This window comes from Zonotrichia albicollis, chromosome 29, assembly GCF_047830755.1.
Source record: "Zonotrichia albicollis isolate bZonAlb1 chromosome 29, bZonAlb1.hap1, whole genome shotgun sequence".
Lineage (NCBI taxonomy): Eukaryota > Metazoa > Chordata > Aves > Passeriformes > Passerellidae > Zonotrichia > Zonotrichia albicollis.
Window position 1 is genome coordinate 2423658 of NC_133847.1, and position 24662 is coordinate 2448319.

The 24662-nt window shown below is 50.2% G+C and overlaps 1 protein-coding gene across 4 annotated transcripts; it reads left to right on the forward strand.

Annotated features, from left to right (window-relative positions):
- On the forward strand, positions 1-24378 carry SCAMP4 (secretory carrier membrane protein 4). Of its 4 annotated transcripts, none has more exons than XM_074528534.1 (8): positions 1-113; positions 6049-6119; positions 7502-7554; positions 10935-11063; positions 15699-15855; positions 18711-18812; positions 20393-20510; positions 21544-24378. In XM_074528534.1, exons 3-8 carry the CDS (start codon positions 7548-7550, stop codon positions 21718-21720), a joined length of 690 nt encoding a protein of 229 aa, XP_074384635.1. In that variant the 5' UTR covers positions 1-113; positions 6049-6119; positions 7502-7547; the 3' UTR covers positions 21721-24378. The 4 variants fall into 4 exon arrangements, with proteins under 4 accessions (XP_074384635.1, XP_074384638.1, XP_074384637.1 ...); XM_074528536.1 differs by lacking the exon at positions 1-113 and adding an exon at positions 474-680; XM_074528535.1 differs by lacking the exon at positions 1-113 and adding an exon at positions 4436-5018.
- The last annotated feature ends 284 nt before the right edge of the window (positions 24379-24662 follow it).

Genomic DNA, 24662 nt, shown 5'->3' on the forward strand with positions numbered 1-24662 from the left:
GGGAGTCGTAGTTCGCAGCGCTCGGCGGGCATTGGCGGCGGCTACTGGCGGGACTCTGTTTCCCAGCGCGTCTCGCGACGGCCCGGGGGGAGCGGGACCGGGCGCTCGCTGAGGTGGGCGCGGGGGGATCGGGCCGGGGGCAGCGGGCGGGGGGCGACATGGGCGGAGGGATGGAGGAGACAGTGGTTGGGGACAGGGAGCGTGGCTGGGGGGAACCGGGGGCCGGGAGGGGGAGATGAGGGTCGGGGGAGTGCCGGGGGAGGGGGAGCTGGGGGTGAGGGGAGCAGCGGCGGAGGAGCGGGAGCTGAGGGGAGCTGAAGACTGGGAGGGGTCTCGGGGCGAGGGGTGGCGGTGACCCTCCCTCAGCTCGGGGAGGGGTCCCGGGGCAGCTCCGGGGGCTGGGATCGGGGACAGCTCCGGGGGGACAGGCCGGGCTGGCTGTGAGGGGGAATCGGGGCCAGCCCGGGCGGGGAGGGATCGGGGGCAGCCCCGCTGGGAGCCGCGATTGGGGGCAGCGGGCGGGAGAAGCCGCGTCCCGTGTGCCCTCCCCGGGGGCTGCCGGCTCCGTCCGCTGCCCAGGGCTCTCGGAATCGCCTCTCGGGAATCGCCTCTGTTCCCGGCCTGGCCCCGGGGACACAGGGGGGACAGGGGGACACAGCGGTTCCGTTCCCGCCGGGGAGGTTCGTGACTCCTCCAGGGCTTCTGAGGGTGAACCTCGCTGCTCTGTGTGGTTCGGGTACCGCAGATGTGTGTGTTGCCCTCGATAGACAGCACCTGCATGTCGTAGTTTTATTTCCCCTTCTGATTTCCCCTTCTTATTTCTAATCTCAGTTTTGTAACTCTCTCAAGAAACTCTGTGATGAAGAGAGCAGTGAGTTAGAAATGAGGCAATTGGTGGAATGATTTATCTGCATTTCAGTTTTTCTGGGCTATTTAATATTTTTGCTGCTGTCTGCAGTCCAGTTCTTCTGTGTGAGGCCAGTCTGAGCAGGTGACAAGGGGTGGAACAGCCTGGTGTCCTAAGCCTGTCCCACCTCTTGTTTCTGGATGTTTTTGTGCTTTCTGTTTTCTTGAGCCGTCTGAGCTTCTGTTCCTGAGCAGCCACGCTTCACTTCTGGACGTGGTTGTACCAAAATCAATATTTGTCTGCTGTGGGTTTTGCATAGGCAAATGAAGGCTCCTGCTCACCCGCTGAGGCAGCACAGGGCTGTGTAAACAGGCTGGGGGAGCCCTGAGGGGAATTGCTTCCACATCTGCTGTGTCCCAGCTCCAGGATGGGGGAGATGGGGCAGCAAAATCCCCTGAACAGCCAGGAGTCCCCATGAGCCTCCTGGAATGAGGTGGGAGTGGGATAACCTTGTAAGTTCACTGTTCCCTGCTTCTTTTCTCAGGGCACTGCTGCCATGCAGTTTCCCCCCTCTCCCTGGTTGTGCTGGGTGGATTTTGGAGTTATATTTTGGCTGGCTGTGTCACTGCAGGGACAGTGTCCCACCCTTGAGGGCTGGGGATGTGTCAGGGAGAGGAAGCACTGCCAGAGCCAGGCTGTGTCAGCTCTGGGTTTATAGTGCTGAGCTGATTGTTTTGGAGTGGCTGCTGCTGCCTTGGGCTCTCTGGGAAGTTCCTGGTGAGAGCTGGGCGTTTGGAAGAGGCTCAAACCCAGCCTTTTGCCTTGAAACCAGTGCAGAGCCACCAATTTCTCTTTAAATTCAACTGGAGAGATCGTGAGAAAGGTGTTTGCTTGTGCTGGGAGCAGCAGAGGCTGCGCTGATTCTCTGCTGAGCTGGGGGATTTCAAACCCAAATCTTTGGGATTCTTGTGGGGGTCTTGTTCCTTTTAGGCTCCTCTCAAAGGTCTGGGGTCTGCTGGCTCAGGGTGGGATCTGAAAGCCTGGTAGGCTGATGGTCCTTCCCAAGGCTCAGCCTGAACCACTCAGGATTGTGTGTTGTGCTCAGGCTCCTCATTCTGCTCGTGTTCCTGTTGTTAAATCCCTGCTGATGAGGGAGTGTGGGCAGCTCTGCTCTGTGCTGGGGTCCTGCCCCTCTGGGTGCTCTTGGGAAATGCTCTGGGTGAAAACCTGGAGTCAGGATTGTGTGGAAGCTCCTGTACCTGGAGTCAGGATTGTGTGGAAGTTCCTGAGCCTGGAGTCAGGATTGTGTGAAAGCTCCTGAACCTGGAGTCAGGATTGTGTGAAAGCTCCTGAACCTGGAGTCAGGATTGTGTGGAATCTCCTGCACCTGGAGTCAGGATTGTGTGGAATCTCCTGTACCTGGAGTCAGGATTGTGTGGAATCTCCTGTACCTGGAGTCAGGATTGTGTGGAATCTCCTGTACCTGGAGTCAGGATTGTGTGGAAGCTCTTGGCCTTGCTGCATCACAGAGTCCTTAAAGATGGAAAAGACCTCCAAGGTCACCAAGTCCATCCTGTGCCCCATCCCCTCCTTGTCCCCATCCCACTGCACTGTCCTTCCTTGGACACCTCCAGGGATGGAGACTCCAAACCTCCCTGGGCAGCCCCTGCCCCCTCTGACCACCCTTTCCATGGAGAAATTCCTCCTGATGTCCAACCTGAGCCTGCCCTGGCACAACTTGAGGCCATTTCCTCTTGTCCTGTCCCTTGTTCCCTGGGAGCAGAGTCATCAAATCAGAATGAAAATACAAAGGCAGTACAGAATATAGCCTAAATCAAGGACTCAGAAACTTGGGGATCTGTTGGATGGAAAGCTTGGGAAATTGGGCTCTTCTGGGATTGGCTGGGACATCTGCAGGGCACAAGAGGAGCCAGTGTCTTGTGAATCTGGTCTTGGGGACATGCTCCAGGTCCTTGGGGGGTTCATGGCAAAGCAGGAATGAATTCAGCTCCCCCACCTCCCTGTCACTGCCCCTCCTCTGGCCTGGCCTTTGCTTGTTCTCTGCCACCTTTCTGTGGTAGTGGAGAAAACAGCAGGGAGAAATAACAAACTTTTACTGAGGAGTTTGTAAGTTTGCTGGGGATACCAAATTAGGAGGAGCTGCTGACCCCCCTGGAAGGCAGAGAGACCCCACAGAGAGTCCCTGACAAATGGGGGAGCTGAGCAACCCCCAGCCATGTGACAAGGGCAAGTGTCAGATCCTGCCCTGGGATGGGGCAGCCCTGGGTGCAGGGACAGGCTGGGGATGAGAGGCTGGAGAGCAGCGCCCTGGGAAGGGCCCTGGTGGTCCTGGTCAGTGCAAGTTGGATCTGAGTCCCTGCTGGGTCCTGGCAGCCCCAAGGGCCACCCTGTGCTGGGGGCACCAGGCCCAGGGAGGGATTGTCCCACTCTGCTCTGCCCTGGGGCAGCCTCAGCTCCAGTGCTGGGGGCACTTTGGGCACCACGGGATCAGAAGGACCCAGAGCTGTTGGAGAGTGCCCAGAGGAGGGACAGGGAGCTGGGGAAGGGCTGAGGAGCAGCTGAGGGCACTGGGCTGGTTCAGCTGCAGCCCAGGAGACTGAGGGGAGGCTCCTCGGGGGCTGCAGCTCCTCCCCAGGGCAGGCACAGGGGCAGGGGCTGAGCTCTGCTCTGGCACAGGGACAGGAGCCCAGCAAGGGCTGCAGCTGTGCCAGGCCTTGGCATGGAGCTCAGGGCAAGGTTCTGCCCCCCGAGGCTGCTGGGCACTGCCCAGGCTGCCCAGGGAATGGTGCCAAGGCTGCCAGAGCTGCAGGAGTGTTTGGACAACAGAATTCCAGAATTCATGGAATCCCAGAATTCACAGAATTCCCAGAATCACTGGGTTGGAAGAGACCTCCAAGATCATTGAGTCCAACCCAACCCCAACACCTCAACTAAACCCTGGCACCCAGTGCCACATCCAGGAGCTCCCAGGGGTGCTCAGGGTGGTGTTGTTGGGGTGTCTGTGCAGGGCCAGGGGCTGGGATCAATGATCCCTGTGGGTCCCTCCCAGCTCAGGATATTTCAGGATTCTGTGATACTCAAAGTGTGCCTCAAGACAGATCCCCACAGGAATTCCTTCACCAAGTTTTCCCTAATCTGAGGTGATGCAGTATTTCACACTGCACACACATTCAAAGGAATTTTGTTGTTGTCTGCCTGGACAAACAGCACTGCTGGTGTTTGTGTCGTGGTTTGAGAGGGAAGTGGTGTCCCTGGACCTGACTCAGGGCATTTTGTCTGTGAGATCCTGGTGAAGAAAAGCTCCAAGTGTCTCCAGTGGACTCCTGAGTCATGTGCATTGGACTGTGAACTTCAGAGTTATTCATTGACCATGGATGAGCACAGTGGAAAAAGGAAGTTCACACCAGTTTCCTTAGCATGTGTGGGATTTTCCTCCCTCCACAAGCAGTGGGTTATAGATGAGGAAAATCTCTGCAGTGGGTGCAGGGTTTTGGACTTCACCTATTCCCAATTAAACTGAAAATATCCAGGTGAATAGGGATCTGATTTGTGTGTTGGAGAGGGACTGTTTATAGGAGGGTGTAGTGAAGGGACAAGGGGGAATGGCTTCAAACTGACAGAGGGCAGGGTTAGATTGGGTATTGGGAAGAAATTCCTGGGAAGAAGGTCCCTATCCTTTTAGCAGGGGCTGGGAAGGTCAGCACATCTCAGGAAGGGATTACTCAGTGTAAAACATGGCCATGTGTGCTTATCCTTGCTGAAAGAATTGTTCTTAATGCTGCTTTGTGGGTCCAAACCACATCTTTCTATGCAAGGGGGTGCTTCACCAGATTGCTGCTTTATCTGGAGGTTTTATTTATTTATTTGAATTAAAACCTCTCCAGATCACCACAGGTCTCCTTGAGAGGAGAGCACAGGAAAACTATTGTTTGGCCATTGCAGGAAACCCTTTGTCTGGTCTGTCAAGGCAGGAATGTCCCCCTCAGTCTTTGCTTCTGATCCTTTTCCAGTGGACAAACACCTCTGTGCAGCTGTAGGACACCAACACTGAAGTGCAGTAGCAAAATAATCCTCTGAAGAAGAAGAAGAAGAAGAAGAAGAAGAAGAAGAAGAAGAAGAAGAAGAGGATTATTTGCAGGCTCATTCTTCAGTAATGGATTCCTCTCTCTTAGTGCTTTAGTGCTCATGGGCCATTTGTTCTCCTCCTGAAATTCCCACATCTCAACTGGGAGCAGCTGCAGAAGGGAGGGGTGAAGTTTTAATGGTGTTCTTAACCATCTTCATCCTTTGTTTTCTATTCACACATTTGAGAAATGCAAAGGAAAAGGCTCCCAGTTACAAAATGCTGTTGGGCAGCATTGAGGGACAGCCTTGAGGCCTCAGCTGTGGCAGGGATGGGGACAGAGCCTCCTGTCCCCACACTAGGGCTTCCTAGAGACTGGACAAGGAATATAATTTGTTCTCCTCTGTGCAAGCATATTGAAGCTTGTACATCTCTGCAGAGGAAGAGCAGGCTGTGGTACAGTCCCAGGTGCTGTTGTCTCCACAGGCTGGGTTAGAGTAGCTCAAATAAAAAAAAACAACAAAAGCAGCCCAAGGAAACAGCTTTGCCAGTGCAAAACTCTGCAAAAACTCTGCAGCCTCCAGACCTTAGCTGAGCATAGCACTGAGGTGCAGCAGAACCAGCTGCTGTAAATCCTGAGGGATTTGGGTACAGCATGGCTGATCTGACCCCACTGCTGCTGCAGCTGCTGTCAGTGTTTTAGGGGCAGATTTTAGTCTAGACTGCCTTAATTTCTGTCAGGCTCCACAGTGCTGGTTTGCAGGGTTGCTTTGTGTGCTCTGTGTTTCCATTCTGGGATTTGCAGGTAGGGACACATGGTGTTTTTATCCTTAAGGAGGAAGGGGTGGAATTAAAACTCAGCAAAGACCTCTCTGTGTATTTCATCTGTGGGACCAGCTCTGCCAAAATCAGCAACACAGCTCATGCTGGGTAAACTTCCCAGGGTTGGCTTCTGCCAGAGCTACAGCCACACTCAGTGTGGTAACAGGAAGAATGAATCTGCATTTGTGCAGGATTTCTGAAATAACAAGGGGTGATGGGTTTGGTTCCAGCTGATTATTTTTTTGTTAAGCAGGAGTTTAGTGCCCAGCTAACAGAGATTATCTGTTTGTTCCAGGAGTTGGGAAGCACCACAGAGAGCCAGGAGCCAACAAATCATCTCAGCACCTAAATGAGGCATTAAGTCTGGTGAGCTCTGCACATTTCTCTTGCAATGTCTGAGCTCTGCTGGGTACTCTGCCTGCCCTGGGAGCTGCAGGTGTTCTGGCAGGGGCTCCCTGGGCATCCTCAGCCTTTGCCAGGGGGTGCCAGGGGCACTTTTGTTTGCTGCCAGAGTGTCTCAGTTTGGATAGACAGGTGCCTGCTAAGGAAGGCAGGAGCCTCCCCTGAAATGGAGAATGTAAACCCTCCCCATCCCTCTGAATTGCTGTAAATTTTAAATTAAGGGGTTCTCTGGCAAAAAGTATGGGAGCAGGAAATAACAGTTCTTTAATAGGGAAGAAAAATAAAAGCATAAAATAAACAATGCAGTAAACTGAAACAACACTGACAGAGCCAGAACACAACCTGACACCCTGTGGGTCAGGCTGTTGGCAGCAGTGCCATTGGAATTGTGGCTCAGCCCTCCTGCAGTGTCAGGGGTGGTTCTGCTGGAGCAGGGATCCTGGAGAAAAGGGTGTAGTTTTCCTCTGAAGATCCAGTGGCAGAGGCAGCTGCTGTTCCTCTGGGGAATCCAGTGCAGAAGCTGTGCTGGTGTCTCAAAAACCTCTGGATTATATCTCAGTAGGAATGCTTGGCTCCTCCCTCTGGGCTCACATCTCCCAGTGGGATGCTGTAGTTCTTATCAGCCATGCAGGGACATTCAATAGCTGTTATCAGCAGATGTCTGCCCAGAGGGAGGAGTGATTGTGATCACTCAGAGAGAGATAAGGCAAACTGCCCACTTGACAAAATGTGACCATGTTCACAGGGGTCTGAGGATGAGGGAAGAGATGAGGATCTGACTCCATGTTTCAGAAGGCTTGATTTATTATTTTCTTATATATATTATATTAAAACTATACTAAAAAAAATAGAAAAAAAGATTTCATCAGAAGGCTGGCTAAGAATAGAAAAAGAAAGAATGATAACAAAGGATTGTGGCTCGGATAGAGAGTCTGAGCTAGCTCACTGTGATTGGCCATTAATTACAAACAACCACATGAGACCAATCACAGATGCACCTGTTGCATTCCACAGCAGCAGATAATCAATGTTTACATTTTGTTCCTGAGGCCTCTCAGCTTCTCAGGAGGAAACATCATAAAGAAAAGATTTTTCATAAAAGATGTCTGTGACAACAAAAGACAACTGCCATCCAGATGGTAATAAATTACATCTTGCCTTGCAATCTGGGACACAAGGAGAAATCAGGATCCATTTTGGGAGGCTCCAGCCTTCCTCCTCTGGGTGTTGGGCACCAGTGGAACCCTGGGCTCGTGTTTGTCACACACTGGAACATTCCCAGTTCCAGGGGTTTCTCTGGGTGCTGCTTTGTGCCATGTGCTGACCTGATTTTCTTTCTCCAACAGATCTATTGCTCTGTCTGAACCTCACCAGGGAACACAAGTATTAGAAATGGCAGGTAAGAGCACCTCAGGTGCAGCCAGCAGGGAGAGTGGTTTCAGAGAGTTGTTCATGATGCTGTGGTGGCTGTAACATGTCAGGAATGTGACCTGTGTCCCTTCCCAAGACCTTGGTGATCCCTAAAGCTCTTCAGTTACTTCTCTTGCCTTGGTCACATTCACTTTCCTGCTGTGTCCTGCCTGCTCTGTCACCTGAGGTTTCTGCTCAGTGGTAAATGTTGCTCAGGTTCAGCTGTGACTTACTTAAAAGTTTTATGAGAGTGGAATTGATTCAAAAACAAAGCACATGAGAATAATTCCTTCTTTCCAGAGGTTTTCCACAGTGGTTCCTAGCTGTGCTGTTGACATTAATCCATCTGAATTATACTTGCAGTGAAATTAGTAACAAAATTCCAACCTTTTTTTTTAAAATCACAAGTCTAGAATTTGCCTGCAGCTGCTGCTCATGAGTGATGCAGTTTGGTTTTGGAAAGCATGGGGTGCATTTGCTGATCAGCCTTAATGGGAGAACTGTAGCACTCCAAGCTCTGCAGTCAGACATGAAAGGGGATATTTTCATGTCATTTATTTTGTCTGATCTCAGAAGTAACCCAGAACAGCTGGCAACTGCAGGGTGTCTGGGTGGGAGGAAGAGGGCAGCAGCTGGGCAGCAGCAGAGAAGAGGTGTAATCCCCAGCTTTGTGTACCTAGCAAACAATCCTGGGGTGTTTGAACCATTTTATGAGCTTGAAAAATGACAAACTGCAGTGGCTGCTTGGTTTTGGCCCCACCACGTGGGAGCTGGCAGCAGCTCTGCTGTCCATGACAGAAAATGGGAGAGAGCAGAACCAAAGGAACAATCTGCAGCTTCAGCTGTTGAAGAGAGACAGAACAAAAGTTTCCCCATCCCTCAGAAAAAAATAAATTAGAGAATCTGCTTTTATTGCATTTGATTAATCTTGGTCTTCCTGGCTTCCCTAGAGACCTGTCCTTTCAGCTTCAAAAGCTGTGTCCCCTCCTTTCCCTTGATCCAGCATTGTTAAATCCCTTTCTAGGCTGCAGGGACACACTGTGCAGGAGAAATCCCATCAGGTGTTTCCAGCACACAAAAAATTAATGCAGAGGAGTCCAAATTCCTGTGGACTTTGAAAGCATCCGTGGGCCACCAGCTGTGCATGGGATGGAGTCAGCAGTGGTGTTAACCAATAACTCAAACCAGCTTGGAGGGCATCTGAATGAATGTGAAATGGGTTTGAGGGGGATGCATGAGGAGGGGCTTGATGTTTGTTTTTATCAGGAGAAGTCAAATTGGGCTGGTGACTTCAGACATTATTTCAGAGCTACTTCTGATGTATTCCCAGTGGGCGTTCTCACCATATTTGCTGTGTGAAAATATGCATGAGGGAAAGCCTTTTTCCTTCCTCAAGCCTGGCTGCAGCTCCAGGCTCTTCCCTGCCAACCTTCAAACAGAGCTGAGGAGCTGCTCCTGCAAAATGTCTCCTCAGCCGGAGATAATGGGGAGGGAAGGGGAACTCTGGTGCTGACAGTTCTTGTTCAGACATTTCCTCTTGTCTCCTGTGCCATTTGGAGGTTTTCCCAGGACATTCTTCATCTCTTCCTCTGCTTGTTTTTAATTCTGTTTACTGAGGCTGAAGGAGGCTAGAGACAATTAGTCACAATGCCCTGGAATCAAACTTTAATCAGCTCTGCAAGGCAAGAGCAAACATTCCCAAACATGTAGGAGCACACACAGACAAAGCTGGGAGCTGACAGCAGCAGAGGATTCAGGCATTTAATTACTTGATTTTAAAACAGAAATTCTTCCCAAGGTAGAGTTTTCTTCACCATATAGCTTTTGGCAGCATTTGCTGATTTATTGTCTCTGAATGCAAAGCTTTTTCTTTTTTTCTGTGCTTTTATTTTTCCCCTATGGCTTAAAAAATTGAATGTAGCCTTTTTCCATTAAAAATCTGGTGTGTTTTCAAAACAAGATCATCCCTGACACAGAATCATGGAATCCCAGAATGGTTTGGGTTGGAGGGGACCTCAGAGCCCATCCAGTGCCACCCCTGCCATGGCAGGGACACCTCCACTGTGCCAGGCTGCTCCAACCCTGCCCAGCCTGGCCTTGGGCACTGCCAGGGATCCAGGGGCAGCCCCAGCTGCTCTGGGCACCCTGTGCCAGGAATTCCAGGAATTCCTTCCCAGCTCTGACTTATTCCCATGAACTGGATGATACCAGGGTACACAATTCCACTTTGGGGATTCCTCCCTGTCCGGTTTTTGGCTGTTTGGATGGCCTGGAAAGGCCCGGGGTGGCCTTGGGGCAGCCCGCATTTCAAAGGACGAGAAGAGGCCTCAGTTCTTTTCTCGGACTCGGTGTTTATTAATTGTTTATCTAAAAGATTTTCTCTCGGCCCGACAGAGCTCTGCTCAGCAGCCAGCCATGAGCACACTCCCTGCCCTCCGGGCAGCCACCTATCTTTATACCCAAAGTTACGTGTACAATATTTATCATTTTTCCCCAATACCTTTCACCCTTATTGCCCGGTGCACTTTTAGTAATGACCAATCCCAAAGTGCCACCATCACCACAGAAGATGGAGGAGAAGAAGAAGAAGAAGGAGGACAGGACACGCCCCAATTCCTCCATCTTACTTCTCTAAACCCCCCTGTACAGAAATCCTAAACCCTGTGTTTCACTCTCTAATTAACTAATCCCTTCACCATTCACCCCGGTGAAATCCTCCTATCCTCATACAGGTGTCGTCTCCTGTGTAGGATCAAAGTCCAGCCACCAGACACTTCTGGAACATTCCAGGACTCCCGAACCCCCCAAGGGTGCTCTCGGTGACACCTCAGTGCTGAGGTGCTGAGATCCCACACCTCCCTTCCTTATTGTCCCAGCACAGCAGGTCCTGAGGCCTGAGCCATGGTCAGGACATGCTCAGAGCTGGTGGCTGAGGAGAAATCTGCTTGTCTGGACACTCCCCAGCCTTTCTTTCCTCTTGCTGTGGATTTCTGAAGGGTTGTAACTGAACACCTCAGTGCAGCTGTTTCCCCCAGATGTTGCTGACACCTCCCCCTTCCTGAGGAAGCTCATCCTGCAGCTTATTTAAAGTTGGTTTTTTCCTTGCAGCACTTTTCACACAACTTCACACTGATGTCTAAAGGTGTTAAATCCATGTGATGTTCATTAGCTTGTTCCTATTCCCCCCTCTCATTCCTATTTCCCTCTCTCTGCCTTGTGTGTAGTAAAACAAAATATTCTGTCACTGCTGAGGAAGAAAACCAATTTCTTTGTGGTCTGGGGAGAGGATGAACATGCAGCACTGTTGGGAAGGGGTGGAGGATATGACACATTTCTGCTCCCAGCTGAAATCTGTGTTCTGTGTTCCAGAAAAGGTGAATAACTTCCCTCCACTCCCCAAGTTCATCCCTCTGAAACCATGTTTCTACCAGAATTTTGCTGATGAAATTCCCATCGATTACCAGTTCCTGGTGAAGAGAATCTATCATGTGTGGATCTGTAAGTTGAATAAAAACACCTGTGCTGGAAAAAGGTATTTGTGGAGTAAAACCCCATAGATCTCAGTGGTTAATGTGCTTTAAAGTTTTGATGAGGAGCAGTGATCCCCCTTAGAATACTCTAATATAACTTTATACCTGAATTTTAAGCTGCTGTGCCTTGACTCCTTGAGGGATCTTGAAGAAAGGAGGGTAACAGTGCTGGAAAAGTCTAATAGTTAATCTGAGGGAGAAAGCAGACTGTGTTTGATGTGTTTAATAATGTCAAATGATCACAGAATTCCAGACTGGTTTGGGTGGGAAGGGACCTCAGAGCCCACCCAGTGCCAGCCCTGCCATGGCAGGGACACCTCCCACTGTCCCAGGGTGCCCCAAGCCCTGTCCAGCCTGGCCTTGGGCACTGCCAGGGATCCAGGGGCAGCCCCAGCTGCTCTGGGCACCCTGTGCCAGGGCCTGCCCACCCAGGAAAGAATCCTTTCCTTATATCCCATCTAACCCTGCCCTTTGGCAGTGGGAGCCATTGCCTTTGTCCTGTCCCTCCATCCCTTTTCCAAGTCCCTCTCCAGCCTTTTTGTAAACCACGTTTAACTCCCAAAAATAGCTACCTTAAGGAAATTCTCAGTTCTCCTAAAGTAAGAGGAATAGGAGAATTGTAGACAAAATAAATGTGGCCCATTTGCTGCTGTCTGCTTCCCCACCTCGCTCTAGAAATGCCAAAATTCCCTCTTATCCCCCATTTCCCTTGCCAATGGAAGCAGCATCTCCTGGCTGCATGCTGGCTCTCCCTCAGCTCTCCAGAGCCCCCCAACCATCCTGCTGGAGTTGGGAGCTGCTCCTGTCACAGCTGCTGATGTGCTGATGCCCTGTGTGAGCAGAGCTCCTGGCCCTGGGCTCCTGTTGTTTGCCTCAGCCATTGAGGAACCAGGGATGAGCATTGACCATTCTTCTGCAAGGAATGAAATCACTGTGGCAGGCCTAGGAAACCACAGGCAGTGCTTTGCAACATTAACAATCTTTTTGCCTTGCTTATCTTTTTTTTCCCCCCAAATGCTTGTCATCCTCTTTACCCTTCTCACTGAAGGAAAGCTTGTTTGCTGCCAGCTCTGCATTTGGTGGTGTGGCTTTTATTCCAGATGCACGGGATGTGTGTAGGAGAGAGATTTGTGTGCATAAATAATGGCATAATCCATGGCTCCATTGTTCTTTGGTTATGTGGAGCTGCTGCAATGAGCTCTGTAATTTTCTTGCCTGAAGAAGCTGCCTGTCCCTCCAGACTCACTGCAAGCTGTAAAGCCTCCTTTGTCCTCCCCTCTCCCAAAACAAAGAGTCCCTCAGTGGAGTTAATGGCAGCCTGGAGGAGAGCCAGGGATTTGGGCATGGCCAGGAGAGCTGCCATCTGCACCAGGAGTTTCACATTTCCATCTCCTGCACTCAGGAGTTTCACATTTCCATCTGCACTGCTCTTCCTTTGGGGGTCTCCCTGATTTTTTTGGAGAGAGATGTGTAAAGGGAAGGAGGTAAACAAGGAAAGGGCAGTTTGGAAAAATAGAAACACACAAGTCATTGCTGGAAGGGTGATTGCTCATTACTTTAATTGGATGTGAGCACTGGATTAAGGTGGAGGGAGGTTTGGGGAAGGTTGTACCACAGCTCCCACTGCTGGAGAACAAACTGACCTGAGGCACAGGGAGAGCCAAAAGTTCCTTAAAACTTTGCAGATGCCCCTGGCTTGGTGTTGTTTTATGGGGTGTTTTAAAATAAGTAACTTTTGGAGAATAAATGGCTTCTGAAAATGAATATTTGGAGAAGTACAGCTAATTGGTGTGTAAATGAAATATCATTGATTTATGGAATCCCTGAATGGTTTGGGTTGGAAGGACCACAAAGCCCATCCAGTGCCAGCCCTGCCATGGCAGGGACACCTCCCACTGTCCCAGGCTGCTCCAACCCTGTCCAGCCTGGCCTGGGACACTTCCAGGGATGGGGAATCTACAATCTGTTAGTTTAAATACATAGAATTAATTAATTTAAATAACTACTATTCTTCCCCCCACACTGAGACACATCCAAACCATTGTGTACAAAGCTTTGCTGGCTACTCAGAAGACATTTTCTTTGCAGTAAAACAGTGTTTTATTTTACTCTCAGGCCATGTGCAAGTCAGAAGTAGTAGCTGGGGTAGGTTTTGTTCCCCTGACTGTGTTGTCAGTGTGATTTTGTGACCATAAAACCTTGCAGTTGTTTAGGAGCCCCGGGCTGTGTGCAGGCAGGTGGGTCAGTGCCCAGGAGGACCAAGGCAGAGATGAGCAGGGAGTGGATTGGGGCAAGGGCAGGACTCATTCCCTTGGCACAGTGTCTTGGTTTGGAAAGCCAGGAGTCTGCTAAGGAAGGCAGGAGCCTCCCCTGAAATGGAGAATGCAAACTCTCCCCATCCCTCTGAATTGCTGTAAATTTTAAATTAAGGGGCTCTCAGGCAAAAATATGGGAGCAGGAAATAACAGTTCTTTAATAGGGAAGAAAAATAAAAGGATAAAATAAACAATGCAGTAAACTGAAACAACACTGACAGAGCAGAACACAACCTGACACCCTGTGGGTCAGGCTGTTGGCAGCAGTCCCATTGGAATTGTGGCTCAGCCCTCCTGCAGTGTCAGGGGTGGTTCTGCTGGAGCAGGGATCCTGGAGATAAGGGTGTAGTTTTCCTCTGAAGATCCAGTGGCAGAGGCAGCTGCTGTTCCTCTGGGGAATCCAGTGGAGAAGCCATGCTGGTGTCTCAAAAACCTCTGGATTAGATCTCAGTAGGAATGCTTGGCTCCTCCCTCTGGGCTCACATCTCCCAATGGGATGCTGTAGTTCTTATCAGCCATGCAGTGACATTCCATAGCTGTTATCAGCAATGTCCCCTCCCCAGGGAGGGGTGAATGTGGTCACTCAAAGAGAGAGATAAGGCAAACTGCCCACTTGGCAAAACAATCTGCCATACAGATGGTAATGGAAAACAACTTGCATTGCAATCTGGAACAGACAGGTGAAGAGAAATTCAGGGGTTTGGTTTTGCCAGAATGGCTGAGGCCAAGGTCCAGAGTGTCACCATGAGTTCATCTCCAGGCTCTGCTCGAGGCCCTTTGGTGCTTGGACCTTCCACCTTCTCTTTTTCTGTGCTTGTTGATACAGGTTACCACAAAGGGTTTCAAGAGTCACCCGCACCTTTCCAAAACAGGAGTTTGTAAATTGGCCTCTCTGAGCCTGGGGGGATGCAGGGACAGCTGTGGGAGCCCCTGGCTTGGGGCTGACCCCCCTTTCCAGGGATGTGAGCTCCAGGAAAATGGGGAGCAGCATCCCTGCATATACTGCTACCTAGTGCAGCACTGCTGTGCCCTGGGGGCCTTTGTCAACTGCTCCTTTTTATCCATGTGACAGGAACAGGGATGTGAAAAGGCCTCTAAGCCACCCCTGTGGTCCCATATTCGCAGCTTGATTGGAGTTTGTTTACCCCCTTGCTCAAGGCAGCACTGCCAAGCCCCCAGGCTGACATCCAGGCTTCCTCAGAGGCCCAGGGAAGCAGAGAGAGCCTGCAAGGCACTGAGCTGGCTCAGAGAGAGCTCCTGAGGCAGCCCCAGAAGCACAGAGTCAGTCAGAGGCAGGCCTAGGGTCACCCCCCTCTCCTCTCAAAACGGGGTTTGGCTATAAATGGAAATTACACCTTGCTCATAATTCATAGTAACACTGGCCTGAGTCTTGTATTGGTCACATCAGTTGCTCCCAAAGCTCTCCATGTTTTGAGAGAGGGTAAAAGCAGGTGGTAAAAGATTTCCTCATCCCTGTGCTGCAGGATCCCTCTGGAGCTGGATGTTCCTGTGCTCCCAGGTCACACAGGAGCCACAGAGACCCCAGGGACCCTTCCCACTGCAACCCTGGGGGCTTCTCAGGGCTATCCTGAGTTAGCAGGGATCCCCAAGGACCCTCAGTGCAGCTCCAGGTGTTAACCAAGAGACCCCAACAACCCTGAGAGTGGGGTCCAGACACTCCTGGAGCTGTGGCAGCCTTGGGACCATTCCCTGGGGAGCCTGGGCAGTGCCCAGCACCTTTCCCTGAGCTCCATGCCAACCCCCTCACACATCTCCAGCCATTATCTTTTGTTTCCTTTTCTCCCAAAATGCTGGCAGTGCCCCAGCCTGTTGGAGATTTTTTCAGAGATGGCTTAGAAAGCAGCTGTGAGGAGCAGATTCTCACAGCCTGTTTCTGTGAACAGCAGAGGTTCTCAGGTTATTTTTAACTACAGGTAAAAGTGGCAAACATGAAGGCCTTGAGAGCCTTGCACATCAGAGTTCTCAGGCAGCTTTCTCATAACAAGTGGATGTTCTATCTTTGGCTGTTTTGGGAAAGCAAGAATAATTTTGAGAACCCAAATCTTGGTATTGGAAACATAAGGAGGAGTTGGTGTGTTATCTCTGACCTATTGTGAGCTCAGATTTTGCAATATGCATGAGCTTGATTAACACTGTTATAAAAGGTGCCTGATTGATGAATAAAGTGGAGTCGATGCTGACCAACGCAAGGTGGGTCATCTCCCTCCAACTTCAATATATGGTGAACTTCAATACCAGCCCACGCTCTCTCCTGTGCCTCTCCCCAGTTTATTGCATCACGCTGGCCGTGAACCTCATCGCCTGCCTGGCCTGGTGGATCGGGGGAGGCTCTGGGGCCAACTTTGGCCTGGCCATCCTCTGGCTCATCCTCTTCAGCCCCTGTGGTTACATCTGCTGGTTCCGACCTGCCTACAAAGCCTTTCGGTGAGTGCCAGCCCAGCAGTTCCCTCTGCGAGTTTCCCTGATTGTTATTGTTATTTTTATTATTCTCTGCTTGTTTCCCTGGTTCAGCACCTCGTGTCTGAATGTCTTGTTTACTTTCAAAATGAAGAAAAATGTGGCTGTTTCTAAATGCTAGATACAGGACTGAAGGTCACATAAGATTGGAGGTGAGGGTCACCTAAGTTTGGCACTTCTAAGAGGGTTAAATTCATATTTTACTTCAATCTCTCAAACTTAGCAGCACCCTCATCTCAGTGCAGCATTAAAATAGGACTAATTTGGTAAAGCTTCATCGAGGCTTATTTTGATGGAAGACTATTATTAGTTTTTGAGAACTCTTCTGATTCCTGTCTCCAGCTACTTGAGAGCTTGTCTGCTTAGCTTTTTAGATAAAAGCAGTTCCCTGGAGCCAGTCCTTCTGAAACTCCACAAATATTTAAAGCCATCCTACATTTTTGCTTTAATTAATAATCATTTGCATTTGCTGTGGACCACGAGGCATCACTCAAACACTAATGTGTAAATCCTGGCAGAGCCAGGAGGGTCCTGAGCAGTTCCCAGCCTGACACAGGGAAAGGAGGGGCCAGCCCAGTGCCACCACCACACCCCACACACCAGTCAGGGGTTTGCCCTCTGAAGGTAAAGCTGTTCCTGGGAGGATACTCTGGATTTTGATTATTCACCAGACTCTGTGATGAGCTGGTTTGGATGACAGCAAAAGCAGCTGATGGAAATGGGAGCTGACAGGTGGGTCCTGTCTAGCCCATGATAAATTAATTGTTTAAATGCTCTTCTGAGCTGATGCTTTGTGTGCCCACAGCACTGGGTGCTGGATGCTGTTAAATCAGCAGTGGCATCATGGAGAACAGGGGAGGGTCATTTCTGCTGGAAAGAGAAGGGTTGGATTTGTCTCAAAGTTCCAAATGACGTGAAAATCCCAGCTCTGAACTCTTGCCCTGTGGGGCTGGAGTTTGTCCCCATCCTGAGCTCAGAAGCCCCAGGGCCTCCAAGTGCTGGAGCTCTGTTCAAAGAGCAATTTCCATTCTAAAGTCTGGGAAAAATTACTGCTCCCTGCTGACCTCCCCCAGGCTCCACAAGGGCCGTTTCTCATTATTCCTTGAACGTTGTTTGGATGTGTTTATGCAGTGAATGCTGAGAGGTCCCTGAGGTTACTCTGTGCAGAGACTTGCAGTTAAAAAAAGATTCAATCAACCCCAGGGACAGAGTGGGGAGCCCAGGGATCATCCCCAGCTGGGCTGGAAATCTCTGAGGAGGGATCACAAGTGGTGATTGCAGAGGCAAAATCAGCCCTGCTTGTCCTGATGGAGGCCACCCTTCAGTGCTGGCACCCTGTGCTGGGAGGATGCTTCTGTAAAACCTTCCTCATCCCACTGCATCCCAAATTCAATTAGCTGCAGAGCTTTGGTGCTAGGGCAAAGCTGTAGCAAATCTGCACCAGAAAGCTGGATGAGAAATCACCTTTTCTCTGTATCCCCACTAATTCCTGCAGATCCTTTCAAATGAAGACTCCTCCAACTCCTTCAGGCCGGAGTTGCAAGAGTCTGTTTGAAGGCTCAGCCTCGAGCCTAATCCTTGTTAATTGGATTCTGACAGGCACCACAGTCAGCAGGCCCTGCCTAAAGTATTTCTTTCTCAATGCTGTACTCTGAGGTGGTGTTTGGAGGGTGGGATTGGGAGGATACTCAGGGATAACAAATCTTCCAGAGCCACCATCTGTGGCAGACACCAGACCCGCACGGGCAGCTCTGAGCAGCGTGGGTGTGGCTGGAGGCTGCTCAACGTGCTCACCTCCCTCATCTCCTCCCAAGGCATCAGGGGCTAGAATTATAAAACTAACAACCATCAGCATAATAAAAATAATTATAATAATAAGCATTTAAATGCTTTCAGGGTTTAAGCAGGAGCTGGCAGTGATTGGAGCTCTTTTCTTAAATCCCCTTTGTACCAAACTGCTTCACAAGCACCTGAAGCGTTTTTTGTAGATCTGTAGATAAATCATTGTCCCTTTGAGTTCCTTAGAGTATGAGAATCATTTGTATCATAAAAAATGATAGTTTGAGGAACTTTGTGGCCGGTTTGATGGGATGAGGATGTGTTCTGGCAGGGCAGTGCCAGGTCCCATGCACCCATTACAGAGGCTGTGAATGTCTCTGGTCAGCATCTTGCTTGGGGTCATTTTCATGCTAATTATTGTACCTGCATAAACTCAAGGACCTCACCTGTACATCCTGAGGATGGGGAGCCTGCAGAGATGGGAAGTGTGCCTCAGCTTTCAGGGCACCATCCACCTCTCTCATGGCTGTTTTCCCTCCTGTGATGTCCCAGTGCTGGATTATTTACCATGGGTGTGGGAACATGATGACAAGCAGACACTGAGACGTTCCCAGCTGGAATTCTCCTGCTCAGTGATCATTTCTAGTGCATGGACAAGCTCTGCCTGCCAGCATCAGACTCCTGCATGCCTCCTTGCCAGGGCAGAGCTGGGCAGGTGTCAGGCTGGGCTGACATTCGGGCAGAGAATGATTCAGACTCTCTGTGTAGGAGACTCGTGTCCCTCAGCCTCTCCTGTGTGTCATCATACGTGCAATTCCTTGGGGAGGGCAGCTTCAAGAGCCAGATTAATGGGAGACAATCTGTGCTGCTGAGTCATGGAGCTGTGTGCTCTCACTGCCAGGGAAGGGGAGAAACCTCCCAGCACAGCCATGCAGGGAACGCTCTGGAGCCGCCGCTGTGGAGGGTTTGGATGTGATGGTGGGGTCAGACATGGAGCAGCACAAGGTGCCAGTGCCCCCCTGACCTCCTTTCTTCCTCCACAGGTCGGACAGTTCCTTTAATTTCATGGCCTTTTTCTTCATCTTTGGGGCTCAGTTCCTCCTCACGGTCCTGCAGGCGATCGGCTTCTCCGGATGGGGAGCGTGGTAAGTGGGGATGTCCCAGCAGCTCTGGGCTGTGGCTGCTCCCATGGGCTTGGAGAGGCTGATAAGAACCTGTACAAGAGGAGGGGAGGAAGTTTTCTGATTTCCTCAGTGGCAGAGCTGTATCTGCTCTTGTAGCCATGCTATTTTATGAAAAATCCTTTCCTTAGGATTTTTTTCTCTTGAGAAGCTGAGAGGCCTCAGGAACAAAATGTAAACATTGATTATCTGCTGCTGTGGAATGCAACAGGTGGGTCTGTGATTGGTCTCATGTGGTTGTTTCTAATTAATGGCCAATCACAGTCAGCTGGCTTGGACTCTCTGTCAGAGCCACAAGCCTTTGTTATGATTCCTTCTTTTTCTATTCTTAGCCTACCTTCTGATGAAATCCTTTCTTCTATTCTTTTAGTATAGTTGTAATATATATCATAACATAATAAATCAAGCCTTCTGAAACATGGAGTCAGATCCTCATCTCCTCCCTCATCCTCAGACCCCTGTGAACACGGTCACAGCACACCACTGGGGTTTCATTGCTGTGTTGGGCACAAATCAAGGCCAAGTTGGATGGAACTTGGAGCAACCTGGTCTAGTGGAAGATGTCCCTACCCATGTGGTCTGCTGGGCTTTAATGTCCCTTCCAACCCAGATAATTCTGTGATTTTCACCTGGTTGTTCTTTGCAGCCTCTTCCCTCAGTGTCCATTTCTTTCACCGTTTATTTACGGTGTCAGGCTCAGCACTGCCCTCAGTGCTGGCAGCACACGGTGAGCTCAGTGTGGTGACTCATTGTTGGCCTATGAGAAGTACTGTGAGAGTTCTCCTAAAATAAATGGGAGCTTGTTAGTGTCTGTCCCTGGTTGTGTTATAATTGTTTGGCATTTTAACTTCCTGTCTACAGAGACTTGAGAGCAATTCCTGCTGAAACTTCAAGTAATGGAAAGTCTTAGCACTCCATTTAACGCTCTGGTTTCAGAATTGCTGATCCAGAATTCCCACTTCTTCCTGGTCAAACCACCACAATGTCTCACCTGGTTTTTGCCAGGAAAAGAATGGAGATGGAGTGTAAATCACAGCACCCTGGTGTTCCCTGATCCCAGTTCTGGTCTCTAGATGCACAACCAAAAGCACCTTGGGAATATGTCTTCTCTTCCCAAAATCCATGCAGCTGGCTGTCCCTTAAAGCTCTCAGACTGGATGAGCGAGGGATGCTGGCAGGGGAGGTGAGATCTCAGGGAGATACCTGTGTTCAATTCTGACAATTGTCCTCATTGTTCATTTCATTTTCAGGAGCTTAAAAGCTGCCTTGTAATTTCTGGGTTATGAATCACAGAAACAGAGAATGCTTTGGGTTGAAAAGGACCTTAAATCCCATCCCATTCCACCCCTGCCATGCCAGGGACACCTCCCACTGTCCCAGGCTGCTCCAAGCCCTGTCCAGCCTGGCCTGGGCACTCTCAGCCACAGCTGCTCTGGGCACCCTGTGCCAGGGCCTTCTAAGCACTTAAACAATTTTTCTGATAACAAGGACACTTAGAAAAGCAGATTATAATGTTATTGTGTCTCTTTTTGTATCTCTTGCAGCGGGTGGTTGGCAGCCATCACCTTCTTCAGCACCAGTGTGGCAGCTGCTGTGTTCATGCTGTTCCCTGCCATCATGTTCACCATGTCAGCAGTTGCCATGTTCATCTGCATTATAAGGGTAAGTTCTGCTCATGGAAGGTGTCCAGGAGCAGAATGAGATGAGTTTTAAGGTCTCTTCCATCCCAAACCATTCTGGGATTCTTCAGATCTCTCTGTGCCTTGGGGAATCCCTGCTGTGTATCACAATAATGTGAAGAGGCAGCTCAGCAGCCACCACAAGCCATCAGTGCTTTGAAAGGTTGCACAGTGCAGTCAGTTGATGTCTCTCAGAGTTTCTGGAGGACAAATCCAGACAGCACAAGACAGCTCAGGCTGGAAATTGTCACGGTGTCATGTGCTGATGTTGCTTTGTGTCATGCAAAGCAGATGTGGAGCAACCTGAGGCTCTGTGAAGGGGGGAGGTTGGGATTGGATATTAGGAAACATTTATTTTCACAGAAAGGATTGTAAAATGTTGGAATAGGCTGCCCAGGGTAGTGGTGGAATCATCATCTATGGGAGTGTTCAAAAAATGTGGTGGAATCATCATCCATGGGAGTGTTCCAAAAATGTGTGGATGTAGCCCCTGGGACATGGGTCAGTGGTGAACATGAGTGTGGAGCTGGGCTGATGGTTGCACTTGGTGCTCTTGGAGGTCTTCCCCAGCCTCAGCAATCCTGTGATTCCATGATTTATTGCTCCTTGGGATGGTCAATGGTGAGGCATCTGCAGTGAGAACCAGATGGCAGGGTGGGAATTTTGTCTCTGCAGGAACAAGGATTTGTAGTGGGACTCTCTGGAAAGCTGTGGCAGGCAGGGAGAGCAGAAGCTCTGTGGCAGCAGTGGTGTTGGACTCTGCTGGAGAGGTTTCCACCCCCTGGCCTGGGCTGTGGGATCCCCACCTGAATTGTGGCCATGCAGCTGGAATGTGTGCAAGTTTTGGGTTGATATTCTCTGTCTGCACCTCTGTTCACTGCACTGTCTGTGCTTTGCTCCTCAGAAATGCAGCTCTTCACAGAGACAGGAACAAGTCCTGTTCCAGTGGCTCTGCAGGGACTCAGCCCTGGGCTCCTGGTGCTGACCTTCCTCTTGTCCTCCCTTTTATCCCTTAGGTACACAAAATCTACCGAGGGGCTGGTGGAAGCTTCCAGAAGGCTCAAGATGAGTGGAACAGCGGCGCATGGAGGAACCCTCCCAGCAGGGAGGCCCAGTACAGCAATTTTTCTGGGAACAGCCTGCCAGAGTACCCCACAGTGCCCAACTACCCCTCTGCAAACCAATGGCCTTAAGCAGCACCAGCTGCAAACTGCCTGGAGTCTCTCCTTTTTGGTCTTTTTATTCTTGTTCTTGGAAAAGATCATTTGCATTCCCCCCCAAGCACCCCACTCATCTCGAGGACCTTCCTGGTTCTTGTCTCCTGATCCCTGAGGAATATCCTGCTCTCAGCCCTTCCCTCTTGCACTGCACTGCACGGCCATGGCAGAAAGCTTTTTGTTTGCCTTGAGTCACCAGTATTTGCCTCGTTGCAGACTGAGAACAAACCCTTCACTGCCCTTGCTTGAGGGAATCCTCTCCTGAGCATCCCTGGAAAAGGCTCAGCTTCCCCACGATGGCAACACTCCCACAGCTGCCCCTGCTCCTGCTCAGCTCCCGTGGAATGCCCAGCACAGCACCACACCTTCTGTAGCAAAAGCAATCACAGCAACTGGTGTTTGCTCTCCTGGATGAATAATGTGGAATTTTTCACTCTAAGGGAAATGCAGCACTTAAATTATTTGGTACTGGCGAGGCTGAAGTGATTTGTGAAAGCTGCACCCTCCGAGGGAGGACCCTGCAGGTAACAGAGGTGCCCTGGGTGAGTCCTGGGATGGGAAACCCCACAAATCCTTCCTGCCTGGCTCAGACTGTGGTGATGCTGCAGCTCTTGCTTTCCCTGCTGCTAAAACCTCTTGCTGGATCTGTGTGTTCCAAAGGTACAGATTCATCTCCTTAGGTCCATGATTGCTTGCTCAAGCCTGAATCAAAGCCCAGTGGAAACCAGTGCAGAGCTGACACTGGGCCTGGGTGATGCTCACCCTGGTACAGGGGCTCAGCATGAGATTTCCCCACCATGAAACTTCCAGCCAGGCTTAGTGCTGGATGCAAAATAATGATTGATCTCAGTGTGGTTTGGAAATACCTCTGTTACAATGAATAGTTTAATTCTGCCTGCTGCTGGTGTAGCTGAACTCCAGATATTACAGTGAGAGACCAAGGGAAGCTTGTTAGTCCTCATGGCTGCTGTTGGCTGGCAGGATTTCCATGAGAGAGATTCCTGCCTTTCTCCAGCCATCAGCTGAAGGGAGGATGAAGCTGTTGAGAGGGATTGTTGTTCCTGAGGTTATCCTCCACCTTGTCATTCATCTCCATTCTGTGCCTGAGCCATCCAATTCCCTGTGTCCTGCAGCGACCCAGGCAGCAAAGGCTGCAGTTTCCTCTTCCCCCTCAGCCTGCTGTGAATTTTTTAAAACCTGTCCAAACTGGGAGGTCAGTTCCCAATTTTTTTATAGGGAGTGAGTGTTCCAAGTCTTTGGCTCTCAAAGTTTTGGCCAATATACAAAGTGCTCCATTTGGGAGACCAAGGAGGGGTTGGGCACCCCGGGGATCAGACCCAGAGCCTGCTGCCTTGGCAGGCTGTTGATGGGGTTATTCCAAATTCCCAAATTCAAACTGAGCAACTGGAAAACAAAACTGGCTCCTGGAAAGGGACAGGGACATAGTACTAGCTAAGTGGAATTGATTTGCAAGTGATCTTTTGAAATTTTTTCTCTACATGTGCCTTATCTAATGAAATCACGGCTCACAGAGGAGAGCTCCTGCTTCCCCCTGCAGAATTTCCCTGTTCACTCTGTCACGCTGTAAATAATGAGGGAAGCACAGTCTGGAGTCTGCATGACCCCTGTGTTACCAGGGCCAAAGCAAAAGCAACCCCAGATTTCCCCAGATTTCCCCAGATTTCCCCAAATTTCCGTTTACAGCCACACTGACCCCCCTGCACTGGCTCTGGGACGTGCTCCCAACACCAGGGGTTTTCCTGGAGAGTGTGCAACGTGCTTGGCAGGAGGAGCTCTGGGAGCCTGCTGAACAGAACATGACCTGGTGGCATTGTGAAGCTTTTAGGTGCCTTTGTCTAGTGTCAAGTGTCATTTTAAGTGTTCTTTGTCGCTTGCCATCGGAGTGATGGAAGAACTGCCTGGCGTGGACTCCCTGGAAATACGATGGATGCACCAGGGGGTGAGGGCTGGAGGTGCCAGGACATGTCCCTCAGTCCTGCCCTTTGCCATCCTCTTGCCAAAATCCCTCCAAACCATTTGATACCTGCTCCATTTCGGTGTGTCAAGTTGGAGGTTTTGAAGGAGCCAAGAGGAGAAGCGTTGGTGGAGGCTCCACATCCTGTTTCTCTTTGGGATTTTCCCCTTGGAGAATCTGGGGGCTGTGTTGAAGCACCCACCCTCATCCACACTGGAAATGTTTGATGTAAGGAGAGGGGGTGCCTGGGAGCCTGGACACCAAACTCACACCCTGTTAGGCTGCACTGCCTGAGATCCCTGTGGAGATCAATGCACCTCCAGGTGGGAGCTCCATCCCATCCCCTCCCTCCTCTTCAGTGCCAGAAACCGTAATTCCAGAAAGTCCAACACGCTGCCTGAACAACTGGCTTAATTTTTTTTATTTTTTTCTTTTTTGTTTTGGACTCCTCTGTATGTTTTTAAATGTTTACATTATTAGATTTCTAAAAGTTCTTAACACCATTAACCCGGCCCTGGCTCCTGGCGTGGTCGGGCGTCACGTGCCGTGGCTCTGTGTGATGTTTCGTGTCACCTGTGGAGCTCTGGGTTTTGTTTTGTGTTTTTCTCCTGATCACAAGACAATAAATGCTCATCCTGTGCTTGATGAGGAGAACTGGCCGCAGAGAGAAGTGTCTGTTCCTAGGTAACCAGAGTTATCTGGCAGAGGGAAATGGCAAAATCTCTGTGTTCCTCCAAAGTCTCCCACTGCATGTTGTTTTTTCTGTGAAAGAACAGCACACTGATGGATGAGGCTCATCCTCTGTGCTGGGGACTGCTGTGAGTGGCTTCTTGTGGTTTGTACTCTTAGAGATGCAGCTTTGACCAAAGGTGCTGCCATTGTTCCCATCTTGTAAGGACTGGAGAGCAGAGGTGGGGAAAGTCCCATCTCCCAAGCACTGGGG

Excerpts from the sequence above, each read along its gene's own strand:
- SCAMP4 (XM_074528534.1), top strand. Across the intron at positions 11,064-15,698 it reads AATCTATCATGTGTGGATCT|TTTATTGCATCACGCTGGCC; the intron begins GTAAGTTGAATA and ends GCCTCTCCCCAG. Across the intron at positions 20,511-21,543 it reads TGTTCATCTGCATTATAAGG|GTACACAAAATCTACCGAGG; the intron begins GTAAGTTCTGCT and ends TTTATCCCTTAG.